This window comes from Adiantum capillus-veneris, chromosome 18, assembly GCF_014529385.1.
Source record: "Adiantum capillus-veneris isolate H3 chromosome 18, ASM1452938v2, whole genome shotgun sequence".
NCBI lineage: Eukaryota > Viridiplantae > Streptophyta > Polypodiopsida > Polypodiales > Pteridaceae > Adiantum > Adiantum capillus-veneris.
In genome coordinates, this window is record NC_140948.1 from 25,279,965 (window position 1) to 25,298,976 (window position 19,012).

Genomic DNA, 19,012 nt, shown 5'->3' on the forward strand with positions numbered 1-19,012 from the left:
CTCAACTTGACGCTCATCCCAGAGTGGCTCCACCCGGCGTTGTTCGACGCGGTGCTCATCTCGGTTTTCGATTCCTACCCAACTCAACTCGTTCAAAGTAAATAAGATTAACCCTAAATATAGGAGACCCTTCCCACGAGGAAGGCAAAGATTGGAGTGCGAGAGAACTTGTGACCGGTTTTAGGGTTAGGGTTTTCTACGTCGAGGTCATAGACGCATCGGCCCAATGCCTTCATTTGGCCCATCCCAGATTCACTCTCCCTAGGAAGGTGGTCCATGCCCATCTCTTGGTCAAAGCCGGAATTCTCTGTGTAGTGATTGCATCTGAAGTCATCTACTTTTGGGGCTTTGCTTTATAAGTGCCCCTAAACCATTCTTTCAGGCATCTAAACGTAGAGCTGGGAGTCTATAATAAAAAAATACCGAAAGGGGTGCCTGTCTTAGGGGCCACCGCGTCTTGGCTCGGAACTCCACCGGGTCGTGTTGTCTTCTCTCTTAGTTATTCAAGTTGTTTTGAAGTACCAAAAGTGTTGCCAAGTGTGTAAATTGCAGTTATCTTTGTGTTCCCCCCCACCGGAAGTGATTACAGAACTGCAAGCCTCGAGCGAGAGTGAACTTCTCCAACCTGCGAATCTGCGATGCAACGCAGGGGCTCTCACCCCCGATCAAGCAGATACGTCTTTTCATGCCCACCCAGCGGGTGGATCCAATGGACTATCTCCACTCTCTAATTCGAGAGCTCAAGGACGAAACCACAAAGCTCAAGGCGCGTCTTGCAACCCTTGAGACACGTCTCTCCTCCTTGGAGTCTCATGATTCTCCATGTACTCTTCTAGTAAGAGGTCCAGCCATGCATGTTTTCTTGGTCCCATAGGCCATATTTGACCTCTGAGGACAATAATGAACTCTCTCTCTCTCTCTCTCTCTCTCTCTCTCTCTCTCTCTCTCTCTCTCTCTCTCTCTCTCTCTCTCTCTCTCTCTTCAATTGTTGCAGGTTTTGTTCATGTGTGTTGCTATTAATTTCTCGCTTGGGTGTCCCAATCCTGTTACAGAGGCTGTTCACTGCAGTGGGGTTTCCACATTCAGAGGTTGCTACTCTCCATCATCTGAGGCAAGAGGTTTTGCACTTGTTGCCGCTGTTTTCAGCAATACCCGTCATCTTTTGCTGTCAAAAGAACGAATTGAAAGCACCAACATGACCATGCACATGATCATCTGCCAATTCATTTATATTGGCGCATGCAACGAGCCGTCCAAGAAAACACAGGAAGCATGCTTCGGGGTACATCTGTTGCAGATGAATCAGAAAATAACATGAAAGTGTGAAACAGGTGGTGCAGTATTCAGCTTCACAAATGGGCAAAAAATACTAATACAGGGTGGGACAAAACCAACATCACAACAACTGAATTTTACAACAAAATTAAAAAGGCTCCATTCCTCATGCCTCATTGTCCTAATATATAACGCCTGCTTTGACAAATGAATGGAGAGCCTCATTTACATGCATACTAAATAAAACTACATCCACTTTGATATTAGCTCCTATTTTATCAATAGTAAACCACTTGCACCGATTCAAGGTTAGAGCTTAGCTTGTATCTTTAGCACTGTGATGGTTCAAACGAGATAGGACAACACTCCAAAACCATAAAAAGGCATCTAAACTGAAGAAAGCGTGAGAACAAACCTTTGTCAGCCTTGGACTCATTAAAACCACCTTTTCCACTGCTGCTTCAGTGATTCCGACGCAATCAACTAGGCAAAGGCATTCCAGCTGCCCATTAGACCTTTTTGAAAGACAACAGAGAACTTCATCCGTAACACTATAGTTGAGAGGCTCTTCTAAGTGTAGCCTACGCCATAATAAGACACCATCCCTGACCCACTCCCGTGAAGCTCTGCAAACTTGCTCCATGCTAAGTAATTCCTGCAGATTCATGTACGGTAGCGCATAATAGAGAGCCTCAGCAGGTAGCTGTAAGGGCTTGTTTGTGTCTTCTGCAGTTTGTTCGACATTGCTCGGGGATGTCCTCTCAGACGTTTTACCTAGACCAATGACAGGAAAATTAGCATTTCTGGCAAGATAAATGCCTAAGCACGAATAGCAAAAAATTCAACAGTTATATGTACCTTCGTAAGGTCACAAAGCCTGAATTACGAATTACAAGAGAGGCTAAAACACTTACATAAAACACAAAATCAAGACACAAGGGATAAAGAAGAAAAAATAAATTACTAAATGCCTTAACTGTTGCTCAACAAAATATCCGCTAAACCAAAAACAACATTCACTTAAAAATGCTTTCAAAAGAGGACAGCTAAGGCATCCCTATTCATCTCATCAATGTCTAAGCGTACTTGCAGATTTGTGTCCGGTCAATTCCTAATTAGAGCTTATATAAACCAACGAACTCAATTTCTATTAGACTCTTAAGGATAATCGGTTACCAATTCCATGGGATAACCTAAAAATGCTTGCCACGGAAACCATGGAAGACTACAACCAAAGGTTCCTTGATGTTTACCTTCCGATGTCTTTCTTCAAGCTGATTACCTTGGAGGACCAATGCGAGCGCTATACAATCGGCCTACCATCACCTGTACAGGAATATTGTCTCCCTAAACAAGTGTCTACTATGCAAGAACTCATGGATCATATTGCGGTTGGTTGCAAATTTATGAAAGGAAAATTGGAATTTGTTACAAAAGCGCAATCAACCAACACTAGTATCCTTCACCTCAACGAACAAATTCATGGGATTCTCATGACAACTCGACTCAATCGCCAAGCTGATTACCTTGGAGGACCAATGCGAGCCCTATACAATCGGCCTACTATCACCCATACAAAAATATTCTCTCTCTAAACAGGTATCTACTATGCAAGAACTCATGGACCATGTTGCGGTTGGTTGCAAACTTATGAAAGGAAAATTGGAATTTTTGTTACAGAAGCGCAATCAACCAACACTTAGTATCCTTGACCACAACGAACAAATTCTTGGGATTCTCATGGCAACTCGACTCAATCGCCAAGATTTTGTTTGATTCGACGCCAACGAGACACCCTACTACAAGAAAGCCGAAGCTTTGAACGTTTCCAGACAGGACACACTTACAACAATTGTGCTTCCAAAGGGGATACGCCTCCAAAACAAACAATCACATGTAAAGAAAGCCAAAACTGCAGTAGACTTGTCCCTAACAGTTATGGCATCGCTCTTGAAGGTTCCAATAAATTATGCCAATCTTATGGAAAGAGAATGGCTTCAAGGTACTTATCTTCTTTGACCATGAGCCATCATAAATTTTATTTATCTAGAATTCCTAAAGTAGATGTACTACGATTAACTCGTTAAGCCGAGCTAGCTACAGGGCAATCTCAAAAGGTTGTACCCTTAATGGTGCTCTTTCGGTCACCATCCAAGGGTACCATGGCAAAGCAGATTTTCACATCATGCAGTCGGGCAAATGTGATGTTCTTTTGGGCATGCCTTGGCACAACAAGAACGATGCAACCATCCAGATTCAAAACTGCACCATCACTTTGCAATAGGACGACTAGCCAGTCATCCTTAAAGTTAGACTGGCACAAACCAACCCCGAATGATTTTAAATTTGATTTGTAGTAAGATATTTTTTTGAACTCTCTTTGACAATTTTGCTTGAACAATTGTTTGAAATAAAAATGATATGTTTTGAACTTGTTTGGTGCAAATTTGAGAATGCTTGGTTTTTGATGTTGCTTTCTATAATGTCTATATATCTTCCGCTCGGGCTTTACTGAGAGGAGTGTTCATGCTCTGAACGACATAGACCGGTGGTTTGGGAAGCGTTTAGTAGTTTTTATGTCTTGTAACATTGCAAAGTGATGTGTTAACCATTGAATATTCCTAATTGGGTGAGAATTTCTTGGGTATGTAACTTTAGTGCATCATGACACCCCTGTAAAGATCGGTGTGGTCTGGGTGTGATGGCTAATTTTGCTAAGTCAGAATATCAAGAGCTTCAATATGGAATGAGAAAATTGAATGATCCTCGAGATTGACCCTCGGATATTTTGGTGTAACTATAATCGCGGACGATTACTCTTCTTTCAAGCAGGGGGGATGTCACAAACTGAAGACCTGTCAACCACTGAACACCAAGAGGAGGAGATGGTTGTCAGGTGCAGCGGAAGTGTTTAAGAATTTAGCTCGGATCTAGTGCTCCGCACAAACACAAGGGACACTTTACTGTTACCATATACATCTGGTACTGATGTGTATGAACACACTAGGACCGCCAGGGCATTTTTTTCCCTCTTTAGGAGGTTTTTTCCCCCGAGCATTGTATATGCACCCATCACTCTAGGGCTATCTATCTTTCCATTGCACACTAAGTAACACACTCTCTATTGTGTGCTTTGAGCTTCCTTCGTCTTCTCCAAGTTGTGTGTGTTTCTCTGCAACCCTAATTCCAACAATGGTATCAGAGCAGGTTGCGTCCTCCTGGGCTTAGTCGCCATCTGCTCCAGCACACGCCTGCTCACTTTCTTCGATTACAGTGAGGGTTGGCAAGCATTCGCAGGTCGACAAAAATTTCTAGATAGCTCGTAGAGCTTAGTCTGCTCAGATTTTTGATTCGGGCTCATTTCGGCTTCCGTTTCCCCTACAGCCAAGTCTGCACAGGCTATTTCGTAATTTTGTGCAGAATTTCTATCGGGGCCATTTTTTGCATAACAGGTGCCTTACAGTCTTCTACAGTTTGTGCTATATAGCACATGTTGTTCCCGCTTCGTTTCTCCTCTTTTCAGGCAGTTTTCACATCAGGTGAAGCATTTACCATGGCTGACTACAACACAGATGTGTTCAAGATGTTTGCTGCTGAGGACAGGTTGGATGGGGACAATTACCCTATGTGGGCTTACATGATGCAACATGTTCTTATGTCATAGGGCGTCTGGAATATTGTGCAGGGCATTGATGTACGTCCTGGTTCTGAGGATGCAGGCGATGTTGAGGATGTTGCACGTCTTGCTGTAAGGATTGCTGCTATTAGAGTTGTTTTGCCTACGGCAGAACAAGCTCGTTGGGATGTAAAGGACGCGCAGGCTCATGCATTGATTGCATTGGCTATGAAGTGCACCATTGTTCCTCACATCCGTTCAGCAAAATCTGCAAAACAGGCTTGGAATATTTTGGTTGGTCTTTATGCAAGTCGCAATGAGGCTAAAATTGCTTTGCTGCGTAAAGAGCTGGAGTCGAAGATTATGCACGAGGAAGATGATATGGACACTGTCCTTGCTAGTGTCAAGGATATCAATGAGCAACATATTTCTGCAGGTGAAGTCATTTCAGACAGTTCCCTTGTGCAGACGGTTTTCGATGCCTTATCCGATTCTTACCAGACTTTTGCTAGTACTTGGAGACTTATGACCCAAGGAAATCCAGAAGTTGTCAAGTTTGAAGCATTATGCACATTGATGTTGCAAGGGTCACTTTCCAAAAAAAACAGGACTAGACAGCGTGCAGTTGAACAGGCTTTTATTGCTTCTCGAAGAAAGGGTGGTACCAGCGATGCAACCACTTTTTATGGTTCTGCTGCGAGTGGCAAAACTTCTGTTCCCAATGCTTCTGCTGGCAGCAATTTGTCCGGCAATTTTGGTGATAAGGGCAAAAAGAAGATGCGTTGCCATTATTATAAATCTAGTGAATAGCAGTGTCCTAAGTTGAAGGCAAAAGAGGCTAAGAAGAAAGAGGGTGGTTCCACTGCAAATGCTGTTCCACTACAAATGCAGCCATAGTTGAGTCTTTTGTGAAAGAAGACTGTGCTGCTGATGTTGATGCAGAATGGGCTTTTAGCGTAGAGTGCACTTACAATCCTGTTGTCCATGATACATGCTTGTCAGTTGCTGCAGATTCACATGTGTGGTATTTCGACAGTGGTGCTACAAAGCACATTACCTCACATTGTGAATTGTTCACCTCTCTCGAGTCTGTCCCTCATGGGAATTCAGTCACTTGTGCCAACAATGCCTCTTATCAGGTTCAGGGAGTTGAAAAGATTGTGCTTACTGCTGCTAATGGCAGTTCTTTCACACTTGTTGATGCACTTTATGTACCTGGGATCAAGAAGAAGCTTTTGTCTGTATCTGTACTTGCTAGACTTGGACTTGTAGTCAAATTTGTGGATGACAGATGTACAGTTCATGACCTCAGTTTTGGCATCTGGGCTTTTGTGTCGTGGGCTGTATAAGCTCACTTTGTATGAAAAGTGTGGACAAAATTTTACAAATGCAGTTGCAGATTCAAGGGCTATTTCAGATGCAAAATTTTGGCATGCACGTTTTGGTCATCTAAATTTTGCCAGTTTACAGAAATGTGATATGGTTGCTTCTCTGCCGCCTCTTGAAGCAACTGTCAAACATGTTCGTGAAGGCTGTAATTTGGGTAAGATGCAGAGTTCTAAGTTTCCGAAGGATGGTTCAGTTCGGGCCACATGCAGATTGCAGCTTGTGCATAGTGATGTTTGTGGGCCCATGCAAACTCCGTCCTTAGGCAATTACCTTTACTTCGTGACTTTCATTGATTGATGATTACTCCAGGCATGCATGGATATTTGCGCTTAAAGCGAAGTACGAAGTTTTTATGTGCTTCAAACAATTTCAGGCTATGGCTGAAAATGTACTATGGGCACCCTCCGTTCGAATCGAGGGGGGAGTATATGTTTCATGAATTCAATGCATTTCTGGGTAGGCGTGGAATAGAACACCAATGTACAGTGCCTTATACACCTCGGCAAAATGGTGTTGCTCAGAGGAAAAACGGGTCACTTACAAAAATGGCACGTTGTATGGTCAAAAGTCGAGCTTTGCCACATTCTTTTTGGCTTGAGGCCATCATGTGTGCCACTTATGTACTAAACAAGTGTCCTACGAAAGCTTTGCAGTTTATTACTCCATATGAAGCATGGCATGATAGAAAGCCTTCTATTGAGCACATGCATGTTTTTGGCTGTTTGGCATATGCTTTGGTGCCACAAACACGGCGCAAAAAATTGGATGATAAGTGTCACAAAGTGATGACGTGGCGGACAGCAAAAACCCTAATTTCTGCCAGAAACCCTAAAATTCTTGCAAACCCTAATTTCTGCCAAAAACCCTAATTTCCGAAAATCGCGGAGACGGATTTTTTTTATTTTTTATTTTTTGGAAAATGATGAGCGACGCAAATTTCGCTTTTTCTCTACTTAAATGAGAAAGAGAGAGAGAATGCTTTTGCTTTCATGTTTTGACTCTCTGTGAGAGAGAGAGCAATTGCTTTTGATTTGAAGCTTTTGGGGCTCTGCTCTTGGGCATCCCTTGTAACCTTTAAATTAGTGGTGAGGGCCTCACTTCTCAGAGCATTTGGACGCAGAGTCTGAGAGTGAAACCCTAACCGCTCTTTTGTACTTTGATGATTGATTAATATAAAAAGAAATACCGAAAGGGGCGCCAGTCTTTGGGGCCAATATCCCTAGGCACGGAACTATCTCTAGGCACGGAACTCCGCCGGGCCAGTGCAAATCTATTGTGATCTGTGAATTGTTTTGAAGTGGTTATTTGGTGCTGTCGCGGTTGATTCTTGACTTGGAGTGGCCAAGTCTGTTACAATAAGGCTGTCAAATATATTTTTGTTGGTTATAGTGCTGAAAGCAAAGGTTACAAGTTGTATCATCCGCAAACAAAACGTTTTCTGGTTTCACGAGATGTAGTATTTGTGGAAGATTCTGTTCAGCTCTTGCTGTCATATACTAGAGACAATAATGTAAGCTCACAGGACATTTATGACACTTTGTTGCCTCTTTTCAGTGGTGGAACTACGAATGTAAGTTCCAATGAGGCAAATGTACAGCCTATGGGGGTTTCTGAAAATGTTACAGATTAGCCTATTACCGATGCAGATGTACATGATGTACTTGATGAGGAAAGGGCTGAAAATGAGCAAGCTAGAGGTATGCCAAATGGCTGGTGCACACTTTGTGTGACAGTAAATTGGATGCACCTTTGTCTAGTCGTACTCGTTCAGGCTCTCACCATGCATCTTATGCATCAGATTGTTACGTTGTGGCTGTGTCTAGCTTACATGATGTTGAGGAGCCTCTGTCTTTTGATGAAGCACAGAATTCAAAAAATTGGATAGCTGCCATGCAATCAAAATACGATGCACTTAAAGAAAATGACACGTGGACTTTATATGATTTGCCTCCTGGCAAAAAGGCCATTGGTACGAAGTGGGTTTACAAGTTGAAACGCAAGCCGGACGGTGAGATCAATCGCCATAAGGCTCAACTTGTTGCAAAGGGTTATACACAGTAAAAAGGCATAGATTATGAAGAGACTTTTGCTCCCACTTGTCGTATGACTACTGTGCGTTTTCTATGTGCATTGGCAGCTCATTTTAGTTGGGATGTACATCAATCAAACATTGTTATTTCTTTCTTGAATGGTGACATATTTGAGGAAGTTTATGTAACACAACCTCGCGGTTTTGTCATAAAAGGACAAGAGGACAAAGTGTGCAGATGTAAGAAGGCTTTGTATGGGTTGAAGCAATCTCCTCGTGCTTGGTATGAGAAAGCTGACACTCATTTGGTCAAACGAGGCTTTCGTAACAGTCCAACAGAAAGCACATTGTATGTAAAGCGTGAGGGTGATGTACTTCTCATTGTGGTTCTTTATGTAGATGACTTGCTGATCACTGGACCAAATGAGAGACATATTGCTGAATTTAAGGCTGATTTGAATGCTACTTTCAAGATGAAAGATTTTGGGGTTGTTGCATCATTATTTGGGCATACAGTTTAAGCAGTGTGATGGTGGAATTGCCTTGTGTCAGAAAAGTTACATAGAGACATTGCTATGTAAGTTTGGACTTGAGAATTGCAAACCTATTGCCACTCCCATGGAAACAAGTTTGAAGTTGAGTCTACATGATGCTGGCGATCCTGCTGATGTCACTCTTTACCAAACTGTTGTTGGCTGCCTCATTTATGTATGCAACACGAGGCCAGATATTCAGATTGCAGTCTCACAGGTTAGCAGCGTATGCATAGCCCAAGGTCTAAGCATTGGCAAGCTGTCAAGAGGGTTTTCCACTACCTTAGTGGCACTTTACATCTTGGCTTGTTTTATCCCAAGGGGAGATCATTGCCGCCAGACTTACATGCTTTTTCGGACTCAGATAGGGCTGGTTGTTTTGACACGCGAGTGTCCACGAGTCGTTTTTGTTTCATGCTTGGCAGTTCATGTATATCATGGTTGAGCAAGAAGCAACCTACTGTGGCCACTTCGAGTTGTGAGGCTGAGTACAGGGCAGTCTTCACAGCTACGGTTGAGTGTGTATGGCTCAGACGGCTTATGGCTGATTGGGTGTTGGACAAGACACTGCCAACACTATCTACACTGATAGTCAGAGCGCATTGGCAGTTGCGAGGAACCCAGTTTTTCATACTCGCACAAAGCACATTGAGGTGCATTACCACTATGTCAGGGAGAGGCTCTCAGCAGGAGAGATCAGCTTGGCTTATGTGCCAACACAGGACAACCTTGCAGATCTTTTCACAAAGGCATTGTCTCGTGAGAAGCTTGAAGCTTTCCGCAAAGCTTTGGGCTTACTCTCCTTTGTGGACTGATCATGTCCTCAGGGCATGGCACTTCCCTTTACTAATGTGCCAACTCTCGTTCACCGCATCACTCTAGGGGGGATTTGTTACCATATACATGTGGTAGTGATGTGTGTGAACACACTAGGACCGCCGGGGCATTTTTTCCCTCTTTAGGAGGTTTTTTCCCCCGAGCATTGTATATACGCCCATCACTCTAGGGCTATCTATCTTTCGATTGCACACTAAATAACACACTCTCTATTGTGTTCTTTGAGCTTCCTTCATCTTCTCCAAGCTGTGTGTGTTTCTCTGCAACCCTAATTCCAACATTTACTTCACTTGAAACTGAACTGAACTGAACGAAAGAGAGAGAGAGAGATAGAGAGAGGAGATGACTCGGTATATGTCGGGTCCCAAAACCTCAAGGGCCTCCTTGCTCTTTCTTTATTCTTGCGCAATGCTGATACAATGACTAAATGTCGAGATGCTGATGCTAATGGGTATTGATGCTATTGATGTTGGGTACTGGTACTGATGTTATTGATGCTAGGTACTACTGAGATACTGAAGGGTATTGCGGGTATTGGGGTACTGCGTGTACTGAGAGATACTGTGGGATGTTGAGGTATCGATAGGTACTGTCGGGTACTGAGGTACTATGGGGTACTGAGGGGTACTAAGGTACTGATGGGTTCTGTGTCGATGACGATAACGACGACGACGAGGTACTGAATCCTAATGGGTTCTATGTCGACGACGAGGCTATGGCTGAATGCCAAAAGGGGCTAGCAACGTCGATGGCTAGAGTCTGCAACCATGGCGAGGCTAAGGGCTGAATTCTGGTGGCAATCAAAGGCTGGAAACGCCAGCTGTCTTGGGCTGAAACCGCTGGTTCTTCTAGGCCGACTCATGGTGAGAAAACGTCAGAGATCTGTTGGGTCATGCTTGGTGCTAAGGGGTTTTGCTGCCTCCAATCACCAATGTCTTCTACATCCTCTAGCGCCCTACGACTCTTTATATAGGAGGAAAAGGTTGGGTCGAGCACGGTCAGACACTTCTTTCCTACTTGCTTACGACGTTGCTTTAAGGAGACCCACCAAAGGACATTCCGAAGAAGATGAACCCAACTCATTGATGAAGCAAAAGTCATGGACCCAGAGCTGATTTTGCTGCATTAGTTTCAGCATGGATCAAAGAAATAAGCACGACAATACCTTTTGAAGTTCGAAGTTCGAAAAACCCAAGAGGCAGTGTGGCCCCAAACGATAGTGCCCCTTACGATATTTCTTTATATTGCTTCAACAAGTTACAACTTTGTGGCTCTGCTCTGCATCTCCCGTGGGTAGCATGCCACAGAGAGAGCCCATATTTAAAGGCCCTAGGCCCAGCCAAAAGCTGTTATATAAAACGCATAAAGTCTAAAAGCATATGGTCCAAAAGCTAGCTCCATGAGGGTTGTCCGTTCAACGCTGCTAGAATATCAGTCTTCAACGCAATTCACGGAATTTCCATACAACATACCATATTATCAGCTCTCGCGCAAAAAAAAATTGTGTGTGCGTTCTGCTTTATTTTAAGGGTTTAGGCCCCTCGACCAGTTCTTGTAAGATGTCAAGGGTTATAATTTTTTATCCTAACCCATTTATGACATGGGCCACTCCGTGGAGATCTATAAGTTGGTGAATCTTCTATGCTTCTCCTACTTACAGCTTAGGGCCCTCGACCAAAATCTGCAGATTGGCTAGGATTAGGCTCAGGGAGTCCTAACCCTCTTGGTCTTTAGTGGTTGACACGTCAGCAGTTTGTGACACCAAGTACGAACAAAGATACTAAAAGGACTAGAGAGCTGAATAACAAAATAGTGTGTCAATACGCTGAGAAATAAATGGGCTTTCAAGCTCCCACTTTTATACTTTTATTGAAGGTACTACTGATTGTCTTCAATCTTCCAAAAAAAGGAACGTTAAAAATAAACTTATAGTTGCAAAGATGGACAAATTTTTTTCATATTATTTTGCATGGATATCCCTTCTCAAAAAGTAGAGAAATAAGTTGGCATGATTAAACATCAATATCAGAATTACTAGAACAAAGATGAAAAAACCTAAACAGTCGAGAACCGATAACTATCACAACTTGGTGACCTGGCATCCCCTGACCCTCCCAGAAAGGGATCCTGAGAGAGCCGACAAGAGCCAAAGTCACACACATTAGCACCTGAGCTCTGCCGCGTGAAATCACGGTGCATAATGGGGCATGGTTTGAAGGACCGTATAGCAAGTGCTGACGTAGCATATACGAACCCATGGGTTACTTTCCAGCGCCAGTTATTGAAAACATTGACTTTTAGAGCTTTTAGGGATGCAAGCTTTTCATAACAAGATTTGGGGAGTTTTCAGGCTCTTTCTGTCACCAGTGTGTGACTACTATCTATCCTTTTTGTTGATTTCTTTCTTATTATTTATTCATTTTCACTTTTTGGAAACACCCCTCGGGAAATCTAACTGCCCTGCATTGCATAGCTAGTGTGGAACTGTTTAGAGGGAGTCCAAGCCTGAGGGCAAGAGAGCACTAAGGTTGGACAAGGACTATGGTTAGCCAAAGTGGGGTCATTGACTAGCCAAAGGAATCCTTTGCTACAGGGGCTACATTTCAGTTCTGGGTGTGGCTGCAGTGTACAAAGGGGGTCGGATGACCTAGAAAGATACAACGGCAGCATCTCCTAAAATTTAGGGAACTGCTATTTTGGGACCTGAAAATGTGTTCACGTCATTACCTCCGGAATGACAAGGGGAACATTTTATTACTCTGCAGTGAAGTCAACTGGGCAACCGGTCGGGAGATTTTTAGGCGGCAACCCCGAAACGGGAAATGGCCTATAAATGTGCCAAGTGGCACATTTCTATGCACTTGTCTCATGCATGAAGAGGGGGAGCTGATTTTAGAGAGGGGAGGGGCTCATTTTCAGCCTGTCACAAGTTGAGAGCTTCAATGGAGTACTTCCTTTCCCTCTTATGTACAGTGCAGTGCCAAGAGTGATGCCCTGCACGCTACGCACTGCTCTCTCTCTCCCCTATGTGGGGGAGCAGGAGAGAGAGCCCACTTGCTGTTCTATGCAATGAGAGTGAAGGAGAAGGAGAGAGAGGCGCTGAGGATGCTCACGCAGAGAAAACGTGAGAGAGAGAGAGAGAGCTCGTTGGATTTTGGGAAAAAGGCACGCTAGTGTTCTTTTGGGCTTCACATTTGAGTATATGAATAAGTGACTAGGGGGCCATTCACACTTGGGCCCCCTCACTTATAAGTCTTTTAACTTATAAGTTAGTAAGTACAAGGCACTTAGGCCTTTATTCCCTAACAACCTCCCACCTAAAGGCAATGTACCTTGGGAGATCAAAGAATCAGCTAACTATGATACAACACCTGATCATGCACTTACTCATCCAACACCCATCATCTGACGGCAATATGCAAACCGCTCTGCTGGAAGACTCTTGGTCAAAAGATCTGCATGGTTGTCATCTGTGTGCACCTTGACAAGTGTAATGCTCTTGTCATCAAGCACACTCCTGATAAAATGATACTTCACCTCTATGTGCTTTGTCTTGGCATGAAAAACAGGATTCCTTGCAAGCATAATAGCACTCTGACTATCACAGTGTAGCACAGGAACCGGTGACTTAATGCCAAGCTCTTCTACCAAACGCATGAGCCACAAAGCTTCTTTGCATGTCTCAGTGGCAGCCACATACTCAGCCTCAGTGGTAGACAAAGCAACACATTTTTGCAGTCTAGAAATCCAAGAAACTGCACATGCTGTGAATGTAAACACATATCCAGAGGTAGACTTCCTGCAATCTGGATGTCCAGCAAAATCTGCATCTGTAAAGCCATGCACAGATGTCTCACTCTTCCCAAAACAAATACACAAGTCTTTAGTGCCTTTCAAGTATCTCAAGATACACTTCACTGCTTCCCAATGCTTTTTGCCAGGATTGCTCATGTACCTGCTTACCACTCCCACCGCAAATGCAATGTCCGGACGTGTAGCAACCATAGCATACATCAAACTGCCAACGGCTGATGCATAAGGAATCTTGGCCATTTCAACCCGCATATCATCTGTGTTTGGGCAATCATGTGCAGTCAGTTTTACATATGGAGGCAGCGGAGTACCAAGTGTCTTTCCCCCATCCATATGAAAACGATGTAGCACCTTATTAACATAATCTCGTTGAGATAGATACAGACGCCTGTTTGGTCTATCTCGAGAGATACGCATGCCCAAAATATGATTAGCATCACCAAGATCCTTCATGTCAAAGCGATTCTTTAAGCTTTGTTGTAATACATCCAACTCCGTGACATTGTTACCGGCAATAAGCATGTCATCAACATACAAAATCAGCAATAGAAGAGATCCATCACTTGCCGTTTTTATATACAAACAGTGATCAGAATTACTTCTTTTGTATCCTTGAGACCTCATGAATGTATCAAACTTGTGATACCATGCACGGGGAGACTGTTTCAAACCATACAAGCTCTTCAAGAGTCTACATACTTTCTTCTCTTGCCCCTTTGACACAAACCCTTCTGGCTGCATCATATAGATTATCTCAAGCAAATCGCCATGCAAAAACGTTGTTTTGACATCCATTTGCTTTAACTCCATATCTTCAGAAGCAACCAGGCCTAAAACAAGATGTAATGTGGCAAGCTTTACAACAGGAGAAAAAATTTCATCAAAATCCACACCATGCTTTTGCTTGTACCCTTTAGCAACCAAACGTGCCTTATACTTAGAAGAAGCATCAAATGTGACCTTGGTCTTGTAAACCCATTTACATGGCAGAGCCTTATGCCCTTTAGGCAAATCAACCAAGTCCCATGTATGGTTTTTCTCCAAAGACTGCATTTCCGAAACCATTGCTTTGAACCATTTCTTACTGTCTTCACGTTGCATAGCCTCTTTATAGCAAGACGGCTCACCACAATCAGTAAGCATGACATAGTCCAAAGACGGTTCATATCTATCGGGGGGCCTTGTCACCCGAGTAGACCTACGCACCCAATGATCCATAACAGGTGGATTTTCAGCCTGTAAACCATCAAAAACAGCAGGCTGTTCAGCCGGTTGCATCGCAACAACGGGCGGTCTAGGAGCATCAACCTGTTCTCCTACTTGTGGTGCATCAATGGCAACTTGTTGGGGCTGATTTTCAGCACCATTTTCAGCATGTAAAGGCTGCTGAACATTGGGCCTTCTTGGCTGTCCATATGTAACATCTTCATGAAAAACAACCCGGCGCACTTCCTCGACCTTTGTGGGCTGTTTGTGCATGCAATTCTCATTGAAGATGACATCATTGCTGCGTATGATTTTCCGTAATGCGGGATCCCATAATCTATACCCCATTTCACCATCCTCACCATATCCTAGGAAAATGCATTTATGAGACTTTGGTTCTAGTTTGGTGCGCAGTTCACTCCGGATGTGAACATAGGCCTCACAACCAAACACTCTTAAATGTGCATATGAGGGTGGCTTGCCAGACCACACCTCCTCAGGCACCTTTCCACCCAAAGCCTTGCTAGGTGAGCGATTAATCAAGTGAATAGCTGTTTGCACAGCTTCTGCCCAAAAACCACGAGGTAATGCAGCATGTGACAGCATACTCCGAACTTTCTCTTGGATAGTCCGGTTCAACCTCTCTGCAACTCCATTCTGAGAGGGATTAAAAGGAGCCGTGAGCTCTCTTTTAATACCTTTAGTAGCACAAAAATCTATAAATGCTTTTGATACATACTCCCCCCCATTGTCTGAGCGCAAAGACCTAAGCTTCTTGTCAGTTTGATCCTCAACAAACGCAAGAAACTTCTTGAAAGTATCCAAAACATCGCTTTTAGCACGTATTGGATACACCCACACCTTACGTGTAGCATCATCGATAAACGAGACAAAATATTTCTTTCCCCCTAAGGACAACTGTGGCATTTCACATACATCGGAATGTACTAAGTCTAACCTGTCAGACTTCAAAGAAAGTGACCTTTTGTGCGGTGTTTGACTGTGCTTACCATAAATACAGTGCTCACAATGAGAAAAATCAGCATACCTCAAACACGGCAAATAACCACAACGAGATAGAGTTTCCATTCCTCTTTTACTCATGTGTCCCAACCGGCCATGCCACAAAGAAACACTTGGCTGCTCGGTTACGGCGACAACATGGTCACGCACACTAGATACATGCAAAGGATACAAAGTGTCCGATTTACAACCCTTGGCTACAATCCGGGCCCCTTTACAAATTTTCCACTTGCTATCACCAAAAGTGGTGTGATAGCTTGCATCATCTAGCTGCCCTGTACTAATCAAACTCTTCTTGAGTTGTGGCACATGGCGCACTTTGTGCAAAACAAAAGTCATACCATCAGCAAAGGAAAACTGGACACTGCCAATACCTGCAATGTCACATGCATAGTTGTCTCCCAAATAAACAGTGCCCTGCACCTCACCTGAGTACTGTGTAAACCAATCCCTATGAGGTGTTACATGAAAGGAGGCACCTGAATCAAGAATCCAAGTATGCATGTCCACATCAGAACCCATAGCAAGGGTATGTGCATCCACAGAAGAGGCATTGAGTACATCAGGGCTGCTGTCACTGTCACAACTACTAGCAACATTGATTTCCTTAATCAACACAGTGCTCTTCTTGGCATTTCCCTTGTCCTTTGCATCAGTTTCAGCACCCTTGTTCTTCTCTTTCTTCCACTCATAGCATTCCCGTTTATAATGCCCTTTCTTTCCACAATGATGACACACAACATCTTTCCTACGAGATTTGCTGCGTGCCCTGTCCTTACTGTCAGATTTCTCCCTCTGTTGAGACCTGCCTCTCAAGTGCAATGCATTAGAAGACCCACCTGTGGTGTTCTTCCTGTTCATCTCTTCCATCAAGAGAGAACTCTCTACATCTGCATACTTAAGTGATGCACTTGAGTTACTAAGAGCTGTCCGGAATACATCCCAACTCTCGGGCAATGTGCATAGCAGAAAAGTAGCTTTGAACTCCTCATCAATCGTGAATTTCAGCTCTGTCAATTGGCTGAAAATAGAATTGAATTCATTGAGGTGCACTGACATGTGCGTTCCCTCCTTCATGCGGAGATCCATAAGCTTCTTAAGCCAATACACTTTACTGGCAGCACTCTGCTGTGCATACAACTCGTCTAAACGCTTCCACATGTCCCATGCTGTCTGCTCATTCTCTACGTTGAAGAGTAAATTGTCAGACACCGAAAGCATGATCGTGGAGCGAGCCAACTCGTCCACTTCTTCCCATTCTTCAACCTCCATATCAACCTGTTTCACACCCTGTAACTTAATAGGTTTCGCCTATTTCTTCTGCAACATCACATTATAACATTGCTTCTTCCATATAGCAAAGTTATGGGCACCTTCAAGCTTGCGAATGTGCAACAAATTGCCACTTTCACTGCTAGAAGCCATTCTGAGTGATTGCAAACACTGAAACCCTGTTTTGCCGACCTAAACACGCCCAAATGTGCGCAATCGGGCAAAAAACAGCTTGCTGTTACAGAAAAACAGCGAGCAAATTTCACGCGAAATCACCTCAAAACGGTATACATTCACTGCCAAACCCTTACCAAAGGTTTCCACAAGGTGTATACATCATTTGCTTGCTGAAATTCCCTGTTTTAGGGCAAAAATCAGACCTGTAAACACCTGTTTTGCTGAATTTTCAGAACCTCGTTGGTGGAAACACCTGTAAGATTGACCTGTGAGACTTGCCCTAATGAAATTGCATCAAATTGACCCCGAAATTGGTCAATTTCAGCAGAAATAGGCTGCTGTTCGCCAGTTTTTGAAACCCTAATTTTGGGGAAACTGTCACCGGAGGTCGATTCTACACGGTGAGAGGATCCCTTCGCGACAGAGTTGATCGAAAACGGTTGAATATCCTTCCCGCAACGAGCAAAAACAGAATTCTGATCTGTGTTGCGAAGATGGCTCTCTTGGAAACCCTAAAGCTCTGATACCATGTGTGGGGGAGCAAGAGAGAGAGCCCACTTACTATTCTATGCAATGAGAGTGAAGGAGAAGGAGAGAGAGGCGCTGAGGATGCTCACGCAGAGAAAACGTGAGAGAGAGAGAGCTCGTTGGATTTTGGGAAAAAGGCACGCTAGTGTTCTTTTGGGCTTCACATTTGAGTATATGAGTAAGTGACTAGGGGGCCACTCACACTTGGGCCCCCTCACTTATAAGTCTTTTAACTTATAAGTTAGTAAGTACAAGGCACTTAGGCCTTTATTCCCTAACACCCTATGGCAGTATGTTATGCCCCTCTAGTGGGCTTTTCAATTGACCAATGTACAGTTGTGTGGGTTTATGCGCGATTGCCGAGGCAAGAGCCTCTTGCACAAGTACTAGATTAGCTAGCGGCTAATCCCCCGCACGTACAGGTGATTTGGAGATGTTTCACGTCCGAAATCTCCTCCGATTCAAAGGGCAAGTAGCCCTACAGGTGCGGGAGCTCGAGGACTTGCTACGGATGCGACCGGCACGCAAAACGGAGCCCGAAACAGTGAATTACAGCCTGCTGTGTATTTTTGCCAGTTTAGGGTTTCGGCCCTAAACGGACCCTAATACCCCCAGGAGGTTCGGGGACCGCTGTACAAGTGATCTGGCGCATTTTCGGGGCAAAAAACAGAGAATTCAGCGTGCTGCATATTCTCACCAGGTTTTGCAAAGTGTCCGTATGCGTCGGGAAAGTCATCTAATGCGTGGGAATACTGACTGTGAAGGGTCCTAGTACAGTTATGCTGCCGAAATCGAGCCAGAAAAGTTGAAATTCAGCCAAGGTTGTGCGGGGCAGCTTGTAGGGAACCACAGCTTTTATTCCCTTTGTTGAAGAATAAAGAAATACCGAAAGGGGGGCCTAATTTAGGGGCCAATCTAGTGTCGGTCTTCTCATACAGGTGCAGTCTAGCAGCCTGTATCCCTTTCCCCTTTGTTGTGTCTTGAAAGTACAGGTAAAGTGGGCGACAAATTAAATGGGTGAAAGCAAATAAAGTTTAAGTCTAAGGTCTACTGCCCTTTTTGGATTAAACCAGAGTTACCGGGGAACGGCATTTTAGGGCCTTGGAACGCCGGAACGGCGTTCCGACTGGCTAGAAGTTTCTGGAACGCGTCGGAACGGAACGGCGTTCCGGCTAAAAGCTAACACCGGAACGGGACCACCCGAACGGACTGGAACGGGCCGGAACGGCCCCAATGGCAGTTTTTGAAATTAAAAAAAATGACTGTTGGGCAGCCAATGGCCATTTTCAGCAGTGAAAAAAGTATATAATGCCC

The 19,012-nt window shown here is 44.0% G+C and overlaps 1 protein-coding gene across 6 annotated transcripts in view; it reads right to left on the reverse strand.

Annotated features, from left to right (window-relative positions):
• The window catches only part of LOC147435370 (F-box protein SKIP28-like), a 71,462-nt gene that overhangs the window by 31,638 nt on the left and 20,812 nt on the right, over positions 1-19,012 (reverse strand). For all 6 annotated transcript variants that reach the window (XM_086488447.1, XM_086488442.1, XM_086488441.1 and 3 more), the window contains one exon: positions 1,691-2,049. In XM_086488447.1, coding sequence (XP_086344573.1) covers positions 1,691-2,049 — 359 coding nt within the window. The remainder of the gene's footprint in view (positions 1-1,690; positions 2,050-19,012) is intronic.